General features: G+C 37.8%; 1 protein-coding gene across 2 annotated transcripts; it reads right to left on the minus strand.

The window, feature by feature from the left end:
- Positions 1-628: 628 nt before the first annotated feature.
- ormdl2 (ORMDL sphingolipid biosynthesis regulator 2) lies at positions 629-11,536 on the minus strand. 2 transcript variants are annotated; one of them, XM_063464150.1, is made up of 4 exons: positions 10,732-11,139; positions 6,686-6,859; positions 3,139-3,290; positions 629-2,080 (listed from the first exon to the last, which is right to left on the minus strand). In XM_063464150.1, exons 2-4 carry the CDS (start codon positions 6,857-6,859, stop codon positions 1,945-1,947), a joined length of 462 nt encoding a protein of 153 aa, XP_063320220.1. In that variant the 5' UTR covers positions 10,732-11,139; the 3' UTR covers positions 629-1,944. The 2 variants fall into 2 exon arrangements, with proteins under 2 accessions (XP_063320220.1, XP_063320218.1); XM_063464148.1 differs by lacking the exon at positions 10,732-11,139 and adding an exon at positions 11,417-11,536 and having other exon boundaries at positions 630-2,080.
- Between the last annotated feature and the right edge of the window lie 3,642 nt (positions 11,537-15,178).

A 15,178-nucleotide genomic window follows, 5' to 3' on the forward strand; every position in this document is an offset into this window, starting at 1 on the left:
AGGTGGTGGATTGCATCTGGCCAGGGCTTTTCTGTGTAGAGTTTGCATGTAGTCCCCGTACTCCAGCTTCCTCCCACAGTCCAAAGACATGCAGTGGTGTTGGGTTAACACTAAACCTAACACCACCACTGATTATGAATATGTGGATGGTGTCTGTCCCTCTGTGTTAGCCCCGCAGCAGGGTGGCGACCTGCCCAGGTTGTAGCACACCTTTTGCTCTGTGGGTAGCTGGAATGGGCTCCAGCCCCTCGGTCACCCTGAATTGGATAAGTAGATTCTATCTGTAAATCACTGATGCTTCTTTTGGTAACTCCTGTCATAGTGGCAAACCCACTTTGCAGACAACAATGGAGCGATTTGAATCAAACAGCATTTGCAGAAACTGTGTTTTTGTCGTTTCTGTCGAGTGATTCATTTGTCCAGTATGCAGATTCAAATGTACTTTAGGCACGATATCTTCTGTTGTTCCTCACTTATCTAGAAACAAAACAAGCAAAAAAGTATTTTCACTTTGAAACACGCATCTTTCAAATGATTTTCGCTGGTGTAAAGACACATCTTTAAATCTGTTAAAATATGACCTTAACTTCAAAGAAACCACCACTCAGCTGTAAAGTAAGAATGTGCGACCTTTCTCATATCTTCGCATTACTTCCGACATATTGTGCCACACAACCTTCTATGTAATCCAGTCATGACTGGCAAACACTCGCATTACATATGCAATGTTGAGTCAAGTGTTTAAATATACGGTACGTATCTTCTCAAGGTTTTACTAAGTTCACAATAAACTGAAAGTGGAAACAGAACAGGGAAAAACTGCAGTGGACCTAACTTGCTGTTAAAGCCACACAGTGTTATCTTCAATCAGGCAGCTTTAAGTATACGTTAGAGCTAAAACATTGTATTCATTCTTTCTCTCCCACTCTCTAGTTTCAGTGAGCCATTTCTGATGTATTGGGGACATTTTGACATTTAAACCCGGCTGCCCTGTGCATTCCATCTCTGGCTTCTTTACATTATACGTCTGCCTTCACAACATTTGGAGACAGGGAACAACCCAAATACCACTTTTGCAAATGATTACACTCGATTACACAACTTGTTTGAAACAGCTGGTGTTATTTGCATGTGTTTCCCAGGCACTGTTTGGCAGTGTAATCACATTCACACGTCGCTCCTTTTTCTTTCGCTACTTCCCCAAAGAGCGTCACAAACAGGGAAACCTCGCTGCAATGCAAACGCGACCACGGTGCATGCGGAAGGGGGAGAATCCCTTGGATATACGAGTATATTGCAAACTCTGTGATGGCCCCCACATGGCTGCTTCATGTAAAGTGTCTGGATTTCCCCGGAGCTTGTACACTGACCTACAATTGATCATTTATAATAGAGATTTTGGTAGGATTTGATTCCTGCACACCTCTGTACAATGGGATTTTGCACTTTTCCCACTAGATTCTGTGAAATAAAGATAACAGACACCCTGCTGTTGAATCAAACATTACATGATTATGTTTATCATGGCAAAATGGTTATTATTTATTATTATGGGCATGTAAATGCATGCTGCATGTTAATCCTTCATAGTAAATTAAGAAAAAGAAAACTTTCAAGTGCCATTTGCGACATGAATCAAAAATATTCATTTACATTCATGACAACAACCAACATCTGTAGAAAAGCTACATGTGAAAGCAGTGCAGTTACAAATATGCTCTTTCTCCAAGACGAGAGCAAACATGTCTGGCCTTTACATCGGGAATGTCATCGTTTACTTTGATGAAACAGCAGCAGTGCATTTACTTTCACCAGGCTGCAAGCAACTTTCATGTAATACTCCAAACAATGTGTACATGTTCAGACCATTTAAACAGATTGTCTTCTTTTGCAGCCTCTAAAATTGAAACAGTCCAGTGTTGAAGGTTAAAATCCAGTGTTCTGTCAGTACTTGTTGATCCCAAATATCCGTACTCCATGAAACTGAGGCAGCTTTGGGAGGAGGACGCTAAGGAGCGAGCACGTGTTGATGAGGAAATGCGTAGGATCGTATTTTGTGTAGAAACTTGCAAGAATATATCTGTAAAGAAAGAGAGAGAGAGAAAGAAAGCATCAGCATCAACATGAATTCTTCAGCATTATAACACACACAAAAGAAAATTCTAATAGAAACTTCTGGAACCAAAGCCAAAAGAATTATCATTGGATTCAATCTATAAAAGGGGATCATACAAGTTTAACCTCTACTATAAAATCATATAAAGCTCTTGCAGTTTTCTCCATTTATTTCTCTTGAGTCTCAATGGGATTATTGGGATAAAAAAACATTAAAAACAACAATAATCAAATAAAACTTAAATCTTGTAAACCTTTAAATTATATAATATATATTTTTTAAAAAAACTCTGCATTTATTATAAATGACCTCTCATGCCCTATCGTCCATGCCTTCACAGCCCACACTTTGGGAATCACCGGCCTACGTCTATCACCTCAGACCTTTTCCTCTTAATTTCACTGAACCTCAGTAGCGGTGGTTAGCATGAATGAATACATGCAAATTGCTTTTCCCGAGTGTCCCTAACTATGGTTACGAAATCCAAAAGGAAAAAAAAAAACAAAGTCACAGAATAAAATAGGGGATTTAACAGTGAGTCGACAGATTTGTTTGCTTTCACTTGCTTTCACTACCATCCCTGCTGGCTTACTAATTTGCTCAACTGTGGTCAAAATTATATTGAAACTGGTGTGCTTTTTTACTTTTACTCTTTGGAGAGCTATTAAACTGCCAAATCTTTTATTTATTATAAAAGCAGACTACTTTTTAATTTAATTACTTTACACAAACACATGTAGGACTCATGTTGGCTAAAGAACATAGCAAAGTTTAACTTTCTAGCCACTAATAAGGGCAACGGATAATTCTTGGGGTAGCCAGTCGCTATTTGGGCTGATATTTTCTAGTTTCTGTCAGCTGATCACTGTTAACAAATCCTTTAAAAAGCGGTTAAAAGCCTAAATTGTTGTCAAATAACAGACAGCAGTTATGCAACCTTTACATGTTAAATTACTCATCCTAATGAAAGTGAAACTGTAAGCTATCTGTGACGTTCTGTTGTGAACAGTGTATGTACTTACAGAACAATTGGTGAGATTGTAAGAAATTTGCGTGAAGATGTGAACTGGACGCCGTAATCCATCTGTTCCCAGTGTGTGAGCAGACGGGCTTTGCCTTGGTCTGGTGTTTCAAAGGGAGTGCCCTTCACTGTGTGCAGAAACAGGTACATCACCTGCGGAGGAGACATAACAACAGTCATCCACAAACATTATCATGGGGAAGAAGAAGTAATACTCCATGCAAGTTCAAGTGCAACTACGAATCAAGGAGACATTTCAGTCACTGCCCGGAGAGCTGATGTTTTCATTAACCCTGGAAGTGACCCAACAAATTTTCCCAGCTCTGACATGTAAGAGCAGTATTGTGGAGAGCAAAATTACCTCCCCCAGGTGCAAACCACACTGAAGGTATAAACCGTGGGAAAAGAAAAACAACATACATTTGTCTGATGTGCACTGCAAAACTGGTGGTTTTTTTGTTTTTGTTTTTTAAAGAACAGCGCTTCCCTGAGATATTAAAACAACAACCAATACACTTTCAACAACAGCAGCGATTCAGCTGGTTTTTAGCTTTTCAATCATACTGATGTAAAGCCAAAATGATTCTGAAACAATTGCCAATGTTCGCTAATTTTCAGTCACTGGAACTGAAAATGATCCTTTACATTGGTTGGCTCCAGTTTTAAATGATATGTTACCGGCTTGCCTCTTAGACCAAATCGTCATTATTCCTAAACTATTCATCCAAAGTTGGGCTCTTATACAGATTTCAAATGTGACATTGAAATTTGACCCTTCAACTTCCACTGTGACCTTAGATTTGACCTTTCTAGTAGCAGGAAATCTAATGCCACACAGTAAAGTTACATGTTTTCTTAAAGCATATTCAAATATTAGATATAAAATATCTCACAAGTAATTTTTTTAGTTTTCTTTCACAATACGCTGTATAAAGTACTGTAAATAATGGAAATAGCACCAGCGAAATGCATGTAAACTTAGTACTTAGTAAATACTTTCTTTTACTGATCCCCTTCACTCTTAACCCTGTAATGCAGAGTGCATCATATTTGAATTCTTTGGTATCTCTTTATCCATCACACATCATCAGTGTGATGGATAATCCTACAGGGATCGGAAAATGCCAGGTGTAGTAAAAAAATATCCAAATTAAAACTCATAATGCACATTTTTATTCAACTTTGCTTTAAATTCTCAGAAGAATCAATAAAGACTCCAGTTTCAAAACGATTGAATATTCTGGCAAGTACTTAATGGTTCAGGCATTACAGGGATAAATAATTTGGTTTTGTTGCGGAGACATCCACAAACTATGTATAAAAATTGCAACAATTCCTAAACAGTTAATGCAGTTTTCTGGAACCCCAGAAAGTCTGCACTTCAATCACTGTTTGAGTTCAAATCCACTGTGATGGTGTACAGAGAAAACTACAAAAACTGGGTCTTAACTCAAGAAATTATGGACCTAACTGTATTAATATATAAAACTATAAACAGATGAGAAGACATAAGCTTACAATTTAGAAGTAAAACTCATCTAAGCAGCAAAATGGTGAAAAATTAAAAAAAAAATAACAACTGTACATGATTTGAATTTAGCATATCAAAATCAAGAATGTTTTATCTCTGAAGCAGACGACTTCTCATAAACTGTTTAGCACTATTATGAACAACCAAGATCATGGTACTTCACAAAGTTGTACTTTTCTCATTAACTCTGGACACCAGCACGCTTTACTGATATTGGGGGAGGGAGGTGTTAAGGAAAGTAGTGCTGTGTGCTGATCTGCAGATTAAATGCAAATGAAAGCGTGACCACAATTTCAGTTTCTTTTCACCTGAAAACAGATAAACCGATATTTTACGACACATACGCATCCTACAGTAAAACGGACAAAGCCACCTTTCAGCATGTAAAATGGAATAACATCCCAGGATCACGGAATATTGTTAGGCGGGGGTGCCACACAAAAAACATGTCAGCACAAGTCATGATAAAATTGAAGAAAAGCTGATTAAATATGCAAGTGTCCACTGTCTTCGACGTCATATACCAAAAGGTTTTACTGTCATCTATTTGTCAGTTTAGTGTAATAGCATTGTTTAATATTGTGATGTTTTTATGATCTCACAAAATACAGAAGCTAAATTATGAATTAATCAGATTAGATTCTGATATTATCTGTATCTATACCTGTCACCTGCTAGACTGCTAGACTACAAATACTAGCAACTGCCAGTGATAACGCTCAGACTCCTAGTACACAACTATGGTATCAATTTGAAAATCCTATGTCGACTTGTCCCACAGTTATCGGTCGTGTCCAAATTCATGGGCTGCATCCTCCTGAGGCTGCATTTGTAGGCCAATTACGTCACAGTGACGCGACGAAGGCTGTCCAAAGTCGTACACTCCTCCGAATGCTGCCGACAAATGTGTCCTCCTTTTCCCTGAATTTAAAGGATGGGTCAGGTGTATCCTTCGTGGCCCACCATATCCCAGAATTCATAGCGCGGCCCAGCCAATTCCAGTTTTCAACAATGGCGGCGGCTACTAAGTTTTTAATATTACTCACACTATTACTCTGGGTCACAAAATAAATGTTTAACATATTTTCAGGCGAGAATGTAGCTGTGTAAACTTCAAATATCTGCTCGATTTATCAAGACATCGCATATTTGCAAACGTGCTCCGACGTTTTCGGAGACGTCTGTTATCCACCAGCTCGATAGCTAGCCGGGAGCTCGAGGGTCACTGAAGCCGCCAAGAACGACAAACTCCCGGCGCATCATTTTCATATCACCGCGGTCTTTCGCTACTCAGGTTAAACGTAATCACTTAGTCACTTAGACAACCTAAAAATGTTCTTGTTTGGCTTTTTTCAGTGTTTTATTTGTTCGTGAGTAAATCGGTTTGGCTGAGATTAAAGTTATTAGGTTAGATAAAATAAAACTTTATTAATCCCCCGGGTGGATTCCTCCTTGGTTTTCACACAGCTGAATAAACATCAAACAGAAAACTGATTAAACAGAAGTGTGAGATAGTCGAGAATTTACACCAGAAGGAGCAGACGGCCGAGTTTATTAAACTCCACCGAGACAGCGGTGACACAAATCTGAAGGCTAGACCGTCCAATTTCACAGCCGTTTACTTCTGGCCTACCCGACCTTCTGAGGACCCGGCCCACGTAGACCGCGAAGGCCGGGTCCTCAGGAGGACGCAGCCCATGAATTTGGGCACAACCATCATGTTCAGAAGATTCTCAGAAAACCTGACCTCTGACCTTTAGGTTGAGGTCACTGAGATTTGAACTTGTCAGAGATTTTTAGTAGCTACACCATCAATTTGAAGCTCTCGAGTTATCACATTCACAGACGTGTCCACGCTGCCTGCCCGTTGGACAAAACTAAAACTAAGTGTGGAAAAAGATTTTAGTTAACTGAAATAAAAACTGAAACTAGGCTCATGAAAAAAAAGAAAAATGAACTGATGAACTGCATGAAAATGTTCATTTCTACACAGCACAGCTGTTTAGGCTTTACTGACCAGATTGTGGATGACGTTAGTTAGTGTCCAGACCAGCGGGACAGTGAAGAAAGGGATGCTGAGCAGGACGATGTGCAACACGACAGTGAGCAGCAGATAGGTGAGCCATATCCCTCTGCTGTTCATCACCCGTGTGTTGGGGTTTACCTCGCTGTGAGCGACGCCCACATTCATCTAGAAAAGGAAAGAAAATGTAAATGAAAAAAACAAAACAAAACAAAAACCTACATGCTTCAGAAGCACTCAAATGTAAACATTTAACCCCACAGTGAGTCTAGAGTTCCAGCTTCGAGACATAAGCAAGCAGAAACTTGGACAATTTAAACAGTAGTAATTTTATAACAGTGGCTAATTTCAGTTACTTTTTGTTTTGTTGATGCAGTGCGAATCATCTTTTTGCGTTTTATTATTTTATTTAGATTTTCATTCATTTATCTCCTTTATTATATTTTACAGAACTTTTTTCTCTTAGGTCATTTTTATATTTTTCAGATAGTCTACTTTATTTATGCTATTTTATTATAGATTTTGTTTAATGTTTTGGCTTGTGTAACACAGGAATTTCCAGATATTTGGGATACCTAATGTAAATCTTATCTTCACATCAACACGCCAATTAGCAACAAAGGTATCTGTTTATGCAACAAAAGCTTCAAAAAGTTTTACATTACAGAAGTGACTACAACCTTTACACTCAAGCTCAGTACATTGTTCGTACCTGAGTTTTGCTTGCTGTACCTTTCATATAGACAACAATAACGTCAAGATCTTGATCTGCTCTGCAGCTAAAAGGAAGTTAAATCAGTGAATAATACTTTTAATTTATTCTGGGCCATTCCATGAAAAAAAAACAACAATCCCATGTGACCTGTCAGAATCAGCTGTTTTTTTCATTTTGTACAATCACTTTAGTACATTTAATGCAAAATGTTACTTTCATACTATCAACATTTTCCAAGTTACAGCAGCATGAAGTATGCCAAGTAGGGAGTGAGATGAAATCCTTATTTTAATTCAAATTATTTTTGTATATTTTATAACTTCTTCAACATAAGAGATAAAATTACACACGAATTAAAAAGTACAAAATGTTTACCCTCCCACTATGTCCTCTATGACCTCCAAGGGTCTGTGGCTGTTTTAAATACTTTCATAATATGCTTAGATTATTTTAGAAAGATATTTCGCTGATTTTGAGAAGGTAAGGAGTGGGTCCATATTTTTTTCATGGAAATGTTTTCTGTCATGTTAGCTACTCATTTCATTCATATAAAAAGAAGCAGGGCTATCAAACTAATTTTAGTTCATCAGTGCAGGACTGTGCAAACTGTGTGTGACGTAATCTTGCAAATATAGCACTTATAATGTGGGAAAATCCCCCACACAATTCCTTGAATCTAATAATATTAAGCCCAGTCAACTTCATACAGGTAACAAATATAAACTTTTCAATTACAAGTTACTTATGGCATTGAAGAACAAGAACAGCCTAATAATGTGTAAAGAAGCTTATCTGCTTATCTTATTAACACTTTTTTTCTCCCTGCCTTTGAAAAGATGCTCTGTGAAATTATTTTGTTTTAGTGGACACTCATTAATTATTTCCTTTTACTGGAAGTAAGCTAGCTCACTTACAGTAGCACTGGTAAAAAAGTTTTTCGGTCATCTCAGAGAAGCCAATATCTCAATAATGACTCAAATCCACAAGCTTCAGGTTATCGGTTATCTGTTGAAACCTCTGAAATCAGTCTTCTTCAGGTTGTATTATATCTAGAACTGGCTATAACCCACCAAAGTGTAGAAATCCCCCCTGTGGGAGGCATTTAATTGGGGGAGTCCCTCTTTCTTGAAGTCTAAATTTCAAGCAATGGTTTATGGCCCCTATACAGCCCAATCTGATCTGAAACAAGATAGACCACTACAAACAAATTACACATTCATCATCATCCAAATGTTCCTCTTTGTTTAAGCTGTAAAAAGTAAGTCCTGAAAATGCTCACATTATATGAACTATCCGCATACAAAAACCCTTCACTTGGTTTCACTTTATTCATGTACCATTCACTTTATTAGGCACACCTTTCTAATACTGGTTGGACCCCTTTCACCTTCAGAACTGCCTTAATTCTTTGTGACTTAATTTCAGCATGGTGCTAGAAAATATTCCTCAAAGATCTGAGTTCATACCGACGTGATGTTTCTTGCAGTTGCTGCAGATTTGTCAGGTGCATATCCATGATGTTAATCTCCATTTTCACCACATCCCAAAGGTGGTGTTTGCATTGAGATCTGGTGACTCTGGAGGCCATTTGAGTACAGTGAACTCTTTGTCGTGTTCAAAAAACCAGTTTGAGATTCTTTTCAGCTTTGTGACATGGCACGTTATCCTGCTGGAAGCAGCTATCGGAAGAGGGGTACATTCTCTTTTGCTTATCCTTATCAAGGTTGCTTATGTCATTTAAATGATGCTCTGTTACAGCGACCCTGAGAGGTCGAATGCACACAACTTAAGAAAAGATCAGCAAACAGAGAAATTCTACACAAGCACAGAAAACGCACTGGAATTCAATCTCGCAACTGTTCTGTCATTTTATTGTCTTCCCCAAAACACTTGTGTTTTACGAGTTGGATTTTTTTTTTTTGTTTTAATTTCTGTTGTGCTTTATTCAACTTTTGTGTGCTTTTGCAGCATTTTGCTATTCACTGGTGTTTTCTTAGGTTGCAGTGCATCTGACCTTTCAGAGCCACCATATCAGTTGGCACAAATCAACCGAAATGTGGCATGAAAACACCCCCACACCAAAACACCAGCAACACCTCTCTGTGTTTAATTATTCGTTATTCTTAATCCCCTGCTCTCTTCCACAGCGTGTCTTTGTCTGTTTTCCTGCGTGTTGTGGATTCAGAGGTGCTTTTCTGGATGTAGTAACTTGTTTTTTAAGTTATTGTTGCCTTCCTAACAGTTCAAACTATTCTCCACTGACCTCTAGTCTCAGTCAACCTGGCCGATGTCTGGCTCAAATTCAAGTTCAGATGTGACAGATTATTAATAACCTGCTATACAATGTTTTCTGGTAGGGAAAAAACAACCCCCCAAAACTTTCCTTCTTCTACAAAGCCAGCTAAATGGCTTGTTAACATGCTTCTAGCATATTCAGACTTTCAAACCTGAGCAATGTTTGAACATGAATCTCTCAAAAATTTTAAAGATAGAAGTCAAAAATGTTCACTAGCCTCTCTTACCATCAAACTGAATCAGGATATTTAAATTGGTATTAAAACTCAACAAGTCCTAATGTAATTTTTTGTACAAGAATAAGTGCTGCAAGAATTCTAATAAAACTGCTCAATCCACAATGACAGTTGAATGAAAATAGCATTGTCTTCATTTCTGTGACTTTGAATTTTATGCTAAAAAGTATTCTACGTTTTATTTTGCATTATTGCGAAATTCAACTACATACCATTCAGAAGTTCTCACTAGTTAACTTTTGCAAAGTGATTTTTTTATTCATGTGGGACTTTGCAGGACTACTTGATATTTAAATGTATTTTATCAAATCAGAGACCTTAATTCAAGGTAACAGAGGCTAGCTAGCATTTCAAACCTTTGTCTTATTTTTTTTATATCCATGTTCAAACACTGCCTTAGATCTCAATCTCAAATCGGAGATGATTGAACAAAGAAATATTACAAAAAAGTGACGATTTGAGATGGAATAACCCTACTTTGACAATTCAGTCAAGTGTATCAATTTGCCTTTTGTTTATAATCTCGTTAACTTCCAGTTAGTTTCCAGAGTGGGTTTTCTTGTGCAACCTTCGCGTTACTTTTTTTTTTTTTTATAAACATGTTCTGCGGGGGTATTTAAAATTTAAATTAAAGAAGTTCAGAGTAGATGTCACATTGCAAACACAGCACTTTGTTGGTGCAGATGACTCAAAGTCATGCAGGCATCACAGTTTCAAATGCACACAATCCCCAAAGCCTCAACTAGCATGATGAGGGTTTGGGAAAAAGCGCTGGGGGAAAAAAAAATACTTACTACGAATTTTGTTTTGGTTGCCAAAATACACGCTTCCTCTCAAAGTAGATGCACCAAAGCCTCATCATGCTACTTACGTTGACCACATCTAGCATGATAAGGCTTTGGGAAAAGTGCTGGGGGGAAAAAAATACTTATTATGAATTTTGTTTCGTTGCCAAAATACACGCTTCCTCTCAAAGTAGATGCAACAAAGCACATGCACCAAAGCCTTATCATGCTAGATGTGGTCAACATAACTAGCATGTTGAGGTTAGGGGAAAAATGACTCCACCCGACTGAGTTCTTCTGGTTACCAAAACACGCGCTTCCTCTTTTAGCCGTCCCCAACATCAATGGGCCAACATTCAGCCGTTTCACCGCAACTTTCAGGCTCTTTAGACTCGAACAGTGTTAAATATACCACAAGAACAACACAGATAACCTTTCAGAAAATGCTCAGACTTTTCGAGTATATTATTTTACTAAATACGAATCACATGACGTTCGAGGGCTAGCTAACAGCCGCTACCTACAGGTTGATAAGCTAACGCCAGTTTAAATTTACTTTAATTAAAATTAATCGTTTCACACGATACGTAAGCACTGAGGACGTAAACCGCTTCCGTCGTGCGGTGAGTTATAAATCTGGTTCGTGTCGTATTTCTAGATTTAAAGCGCTACATTTCACCGGAGAAAACTTTACCTTCCTGTGTTGTCGTAGCTCACCAGGAAATTCCTTGTTTTGTCTTCTTAACCCCGCCTTCGCTTGAGCTGGACTGGTTCCTCTGTCAAAACTCCAGCCCTGTCCTCAACAACGGCAGGTAAACAGGTGAAAGGGGAAAACTGTGAGAGGTACACTAAAGATCAGCTGTCCAAGAAATTCCCGAGATGCCCCAGTAAATGTGTTGGCCACAGTTTAGTGCTACTGTTAATTCCCATATAACTACCTAGATATCAGGGTGGCTGCAGGCATGCAGAAGCTTTCAGATCATCTTTCAGGAACGCACATGGACAAAAAACCCCAAAAACAAAACCTTTATACACTCACTCACCGGGCACTTCATTAGGTACAACTGTTCCACTGCTTCTTAACACATCAATGTAATTTGAGCATGTAGAAATGGTCAAGACGACCAGAGCACCAGAATGCAGAAGAAAGGTAAGGTAAAAGACTTTGATGTGGTGCCAGACAGGCTTGTGTATTTCCAGAGCTGCTGATCTACTGGAATTATCACACACAATCATCTCAAGGGTTTACAGAGCAGCAGCTCTGTGGGTAAATTCCTTCTTGATGCCAGAAGTTATAGGATAGCGGTCAGGCTCCTTTAAGCTGAGAGGAAGGTAACAGTGACTCAAATAACCACTTTGTCATGTTACCCAGTTTTGTGGTTTTTGAGCTTTCACATTCTGTTTGTTATTAAATATCTTCAGTTGGTTTCTTGAGTTTGCCTTCCTATAATTATTCTGAATTATTATTATGCCTTTTATTGCCTATTATCGGAGAGCATTTGTTTTCTCTTTTGTAAGTTGAGTTTGTGAATTATATACTCGTGCAGTTTGATTTGCCATCTTGTTTTTTCCCCATGGTAGCAGTTTGTTAGTGTTGTAATCCTTCTTGTAGTTTATCCTGCCTCCCTTGTGTTCCCTGTATATAGTTAAGATCCCTGTATCCATTTCCCTGTTTTATTTTGATAGTCATGCTTTATTGTGCCTTGTGTTCAGTTTGACCTTCTTGTCCTATGTAATTAGTTTTAGCCGTATCTTGTCGCCCTCCAGGATCCACTTTCCTTGATTTCCTTGTGTTTACTTTTGTCTCGGTTTCTTCTCATGTCATACTGTTTGTCTGCCAGTCAGTTCCCCACGTGACTCTTTTTCTTTTTGTTTAGGGATCTTGTTACCTGCTGCCTGCTGGACACTGGCTCGCCAAAATTGAATGATAAAAGATTGGAAAAGGTTTTCAGATGGATTGGAGGGGTCAAAAATAGGGTAAATAACTTAAACCTATGAGCAGTTCAGGGTGGTGGTAATGTAATGGTGTGGGGGATATTTTGTTGTTACACTTTGGGCTCCTTAGTAGAAGATGAGCATCATTTAAACACACTCTGAATCAGTAGTGTTGCTGACCATGTTCACCCCTTTATCACCATATTGTACCCATCTTCTGATGGCTGCTTCCAGCAGGATTCACTGCATGGAAATTGCCTCCACAGTCACCAGAACTCAGTCCAGTAGAGCATCTTTAGAATGTGGTGAAATAAAAGGTTTTCACATCATGGATATGCGGCCAATAAATCTGCAGCAACTACATTAAGCTATCCTGCCATTATGGATTAAAATCTTTAAATGTTTCCAGGAACCTTTTGAATCTCAGTCACAAAGACGGCAGCTCTGAAGGCAAAAGGGGCTCTGACTCAGTACTAGCAAGGTGTACTAATAAAGTATGTAGTGAGTGTATATGCACTAATCTAAATATTCAGCACAATATCCACTGCAGATTAACAATAACTCTCATACTAACAATCAACAAATGGGGTGAATTTAGGGAACATAAGGTTGAAAAGCACAGTAATACTAGGTTTGGTTTTCTTGTCCGATGATTGATAGTGGAACGTTTTAGTTAAGCCCAAGCTGTGGAGTCACTATAATGTTCTCATCAGTGTGATATGACATGTTGTAGTGGTTAAGGATCAAAGAGGAAGTTGACTTTGAAAAGCAGTTGAAAATGACACAAGCTAGTTTTAATCAAATATATTACATAAGTGATTAACGTGAACATGATGAAACCAGTAAATTTCTTCTTATCATCATCTCTATTTTAGGAACATGATATTAGATCATCCAAACCAAGTAATTATCACCCGTGCAATAGACAAGTATTCAATAGACTCTATATCAGTGGGTCTTCATATGTGCAGACACCGGATCAACAACAAAAATGTTCATGGACTGGTTGAATGTTGTCAGATGAGATATTCTAACCTTCTTTTCAGGATTCATGCTAACTACAGCCATATTGGACCAACGTTACAATAAAATAATAACACTTGCTGGTGTAGTGAATAACACATTTGCTAAAAATCCCCAGGGGGTCACAAGCTAGCGTCTGGGCCAAGAAAGCAGCCAAAAGTACCTTCTCTCATTTATCAAATAAACAATACACAGGCAAAATATGAGCCAATGGACCATGTCGATGTGACCCACAGCATCTTAAAAGGAACACCAAACAACCACTAAAACAACAACAAGAATATAATTCAATTTCTAGTGCATATCAGAAAATCTGTAAGAAGTAGCCTTCTTTTATTATTCATTTAATTTTATTTATTTATTTTTTAAATAATGCATCATGCCCATTGCAACTTCAATTATTAGCATGTTGATTGGCCATTTCTCAGGTGGTTTTATAAGGTAATAATCTTTCCCCCATTCTGGGTTACAACAGGACACAAATGATAACAGTGGGTCTTTCTAAAGTGAGGATGGAAGCCATGACATGACAAATACCTAGTCACACATCTATTGGCAAGAGCGTTGTTTTTACAGTAAAGAAATGAAAGTTGAGTTCAAATTCATAATGATAAAAACATGATTACATGAACTATTATGACCAAAAAACTCTATAAACTAAGTATGAACGGAACTCTACAAAAAAGTACTTAACCTAGTCTAAGCCAATGATAAATATCTGCTGTTCCAACCACCCAGATGTTTCCCAAAAAGTTTTTGGCTTAGGTTACACGTTCAGAATATGATATGATCATATCCTTCTGAGACCCAGTCTATTCATTATGTCCTCTGTAGTGGACAAAAGAGTTAAACCGAAAGATTTCCTCAGTTCTCAGGAGGACATGATATGACCTTTTCACATCAAATAGATGAGGGTAATTCCATCTCAGTTCATCATGTTTAATAAAAAATTTCCCTCCTCACAGCCTGTCAAAATATTGAAAAAAAGGGGGAAAAAGTACATTTAATATGAATTGCAAAACAAAATAAACAAAAAGAAATAGGAAAAAAATGGAAGGTTTCCTGGCTTTATTAATGTGGAATCTTGGGAATGTAGCTAAAGTTACTGTAGCATGATGGATGGAAGTCCCTAAGATATTTGGATGTTTGGTCTTTGACGGCAGATTTGGATGCCTGTAGAAATCACAATTTAGTATGTGTGGGAATAATATTTCATAGACAATTCATGTATGGCAGCCAAAGATTATAACAAATTATATTATTTCTAAAATTTACAGATTTTAAGATAAAAGACCTAAATTTTAACCAATGATTTTTGTTTACTAGGCAAGAAGGCTAGCTCTGATACTAAAGCTTCAAATATTAATTCCAACAATATGTAAAGTATTTCCAATATATAATTTTTAATTAATAATATTTTCATCAACAGTGCTCGGTAATTCAGTTTATTTATTTTTTAAGGGAAACTATAGTCGGTACACAAACAACTTTTTTCCCT

This window comes from Pelmatolapia mariae, linkage group LG20, assembly GCF_036321145.2.
Source record: "Pelmatolapia mariae isolate MD_Pm_ZW linkage group LG20, Pm_UMD_F_2, whole genome shotgun sequence".
Classification (NCBI taxonomy): domain Eukaryota; kingdom Metazoa; phylum Chordata; class Actinopteri; order Cichliformes; family Cichlidae; genus Pelmatolapia; species Pelmatolapia mariae.

What these genes read in the sequence shown, in the direction of transcription:
- ormdl2 (XM_063464150.1), bottom strand. Translation starts at nt 6,859, where the DNA reads ATGAATGTGGGCGTCGCTCACAGCGAGGTAAACCCCAACACACGGGTG. An exon ending in CTAACGTCATCCACAATCTG is followed by an intron (nt 3,291 to 6,685) that starts GTCAGTAAAGCC and finishes TCTCCTCCGCAG; the next exon opens with GTGATGTACCTGTTTCTGCA. An exon ending in ACAATCTCACCAATTGTTCT is followed by an intron (nt 2,081 to 3,138) that starts GTAAGTACATAC and finishes CTTTCTTTACAG; the next exon opens with ATATATTCTTGCAAGTTTCT.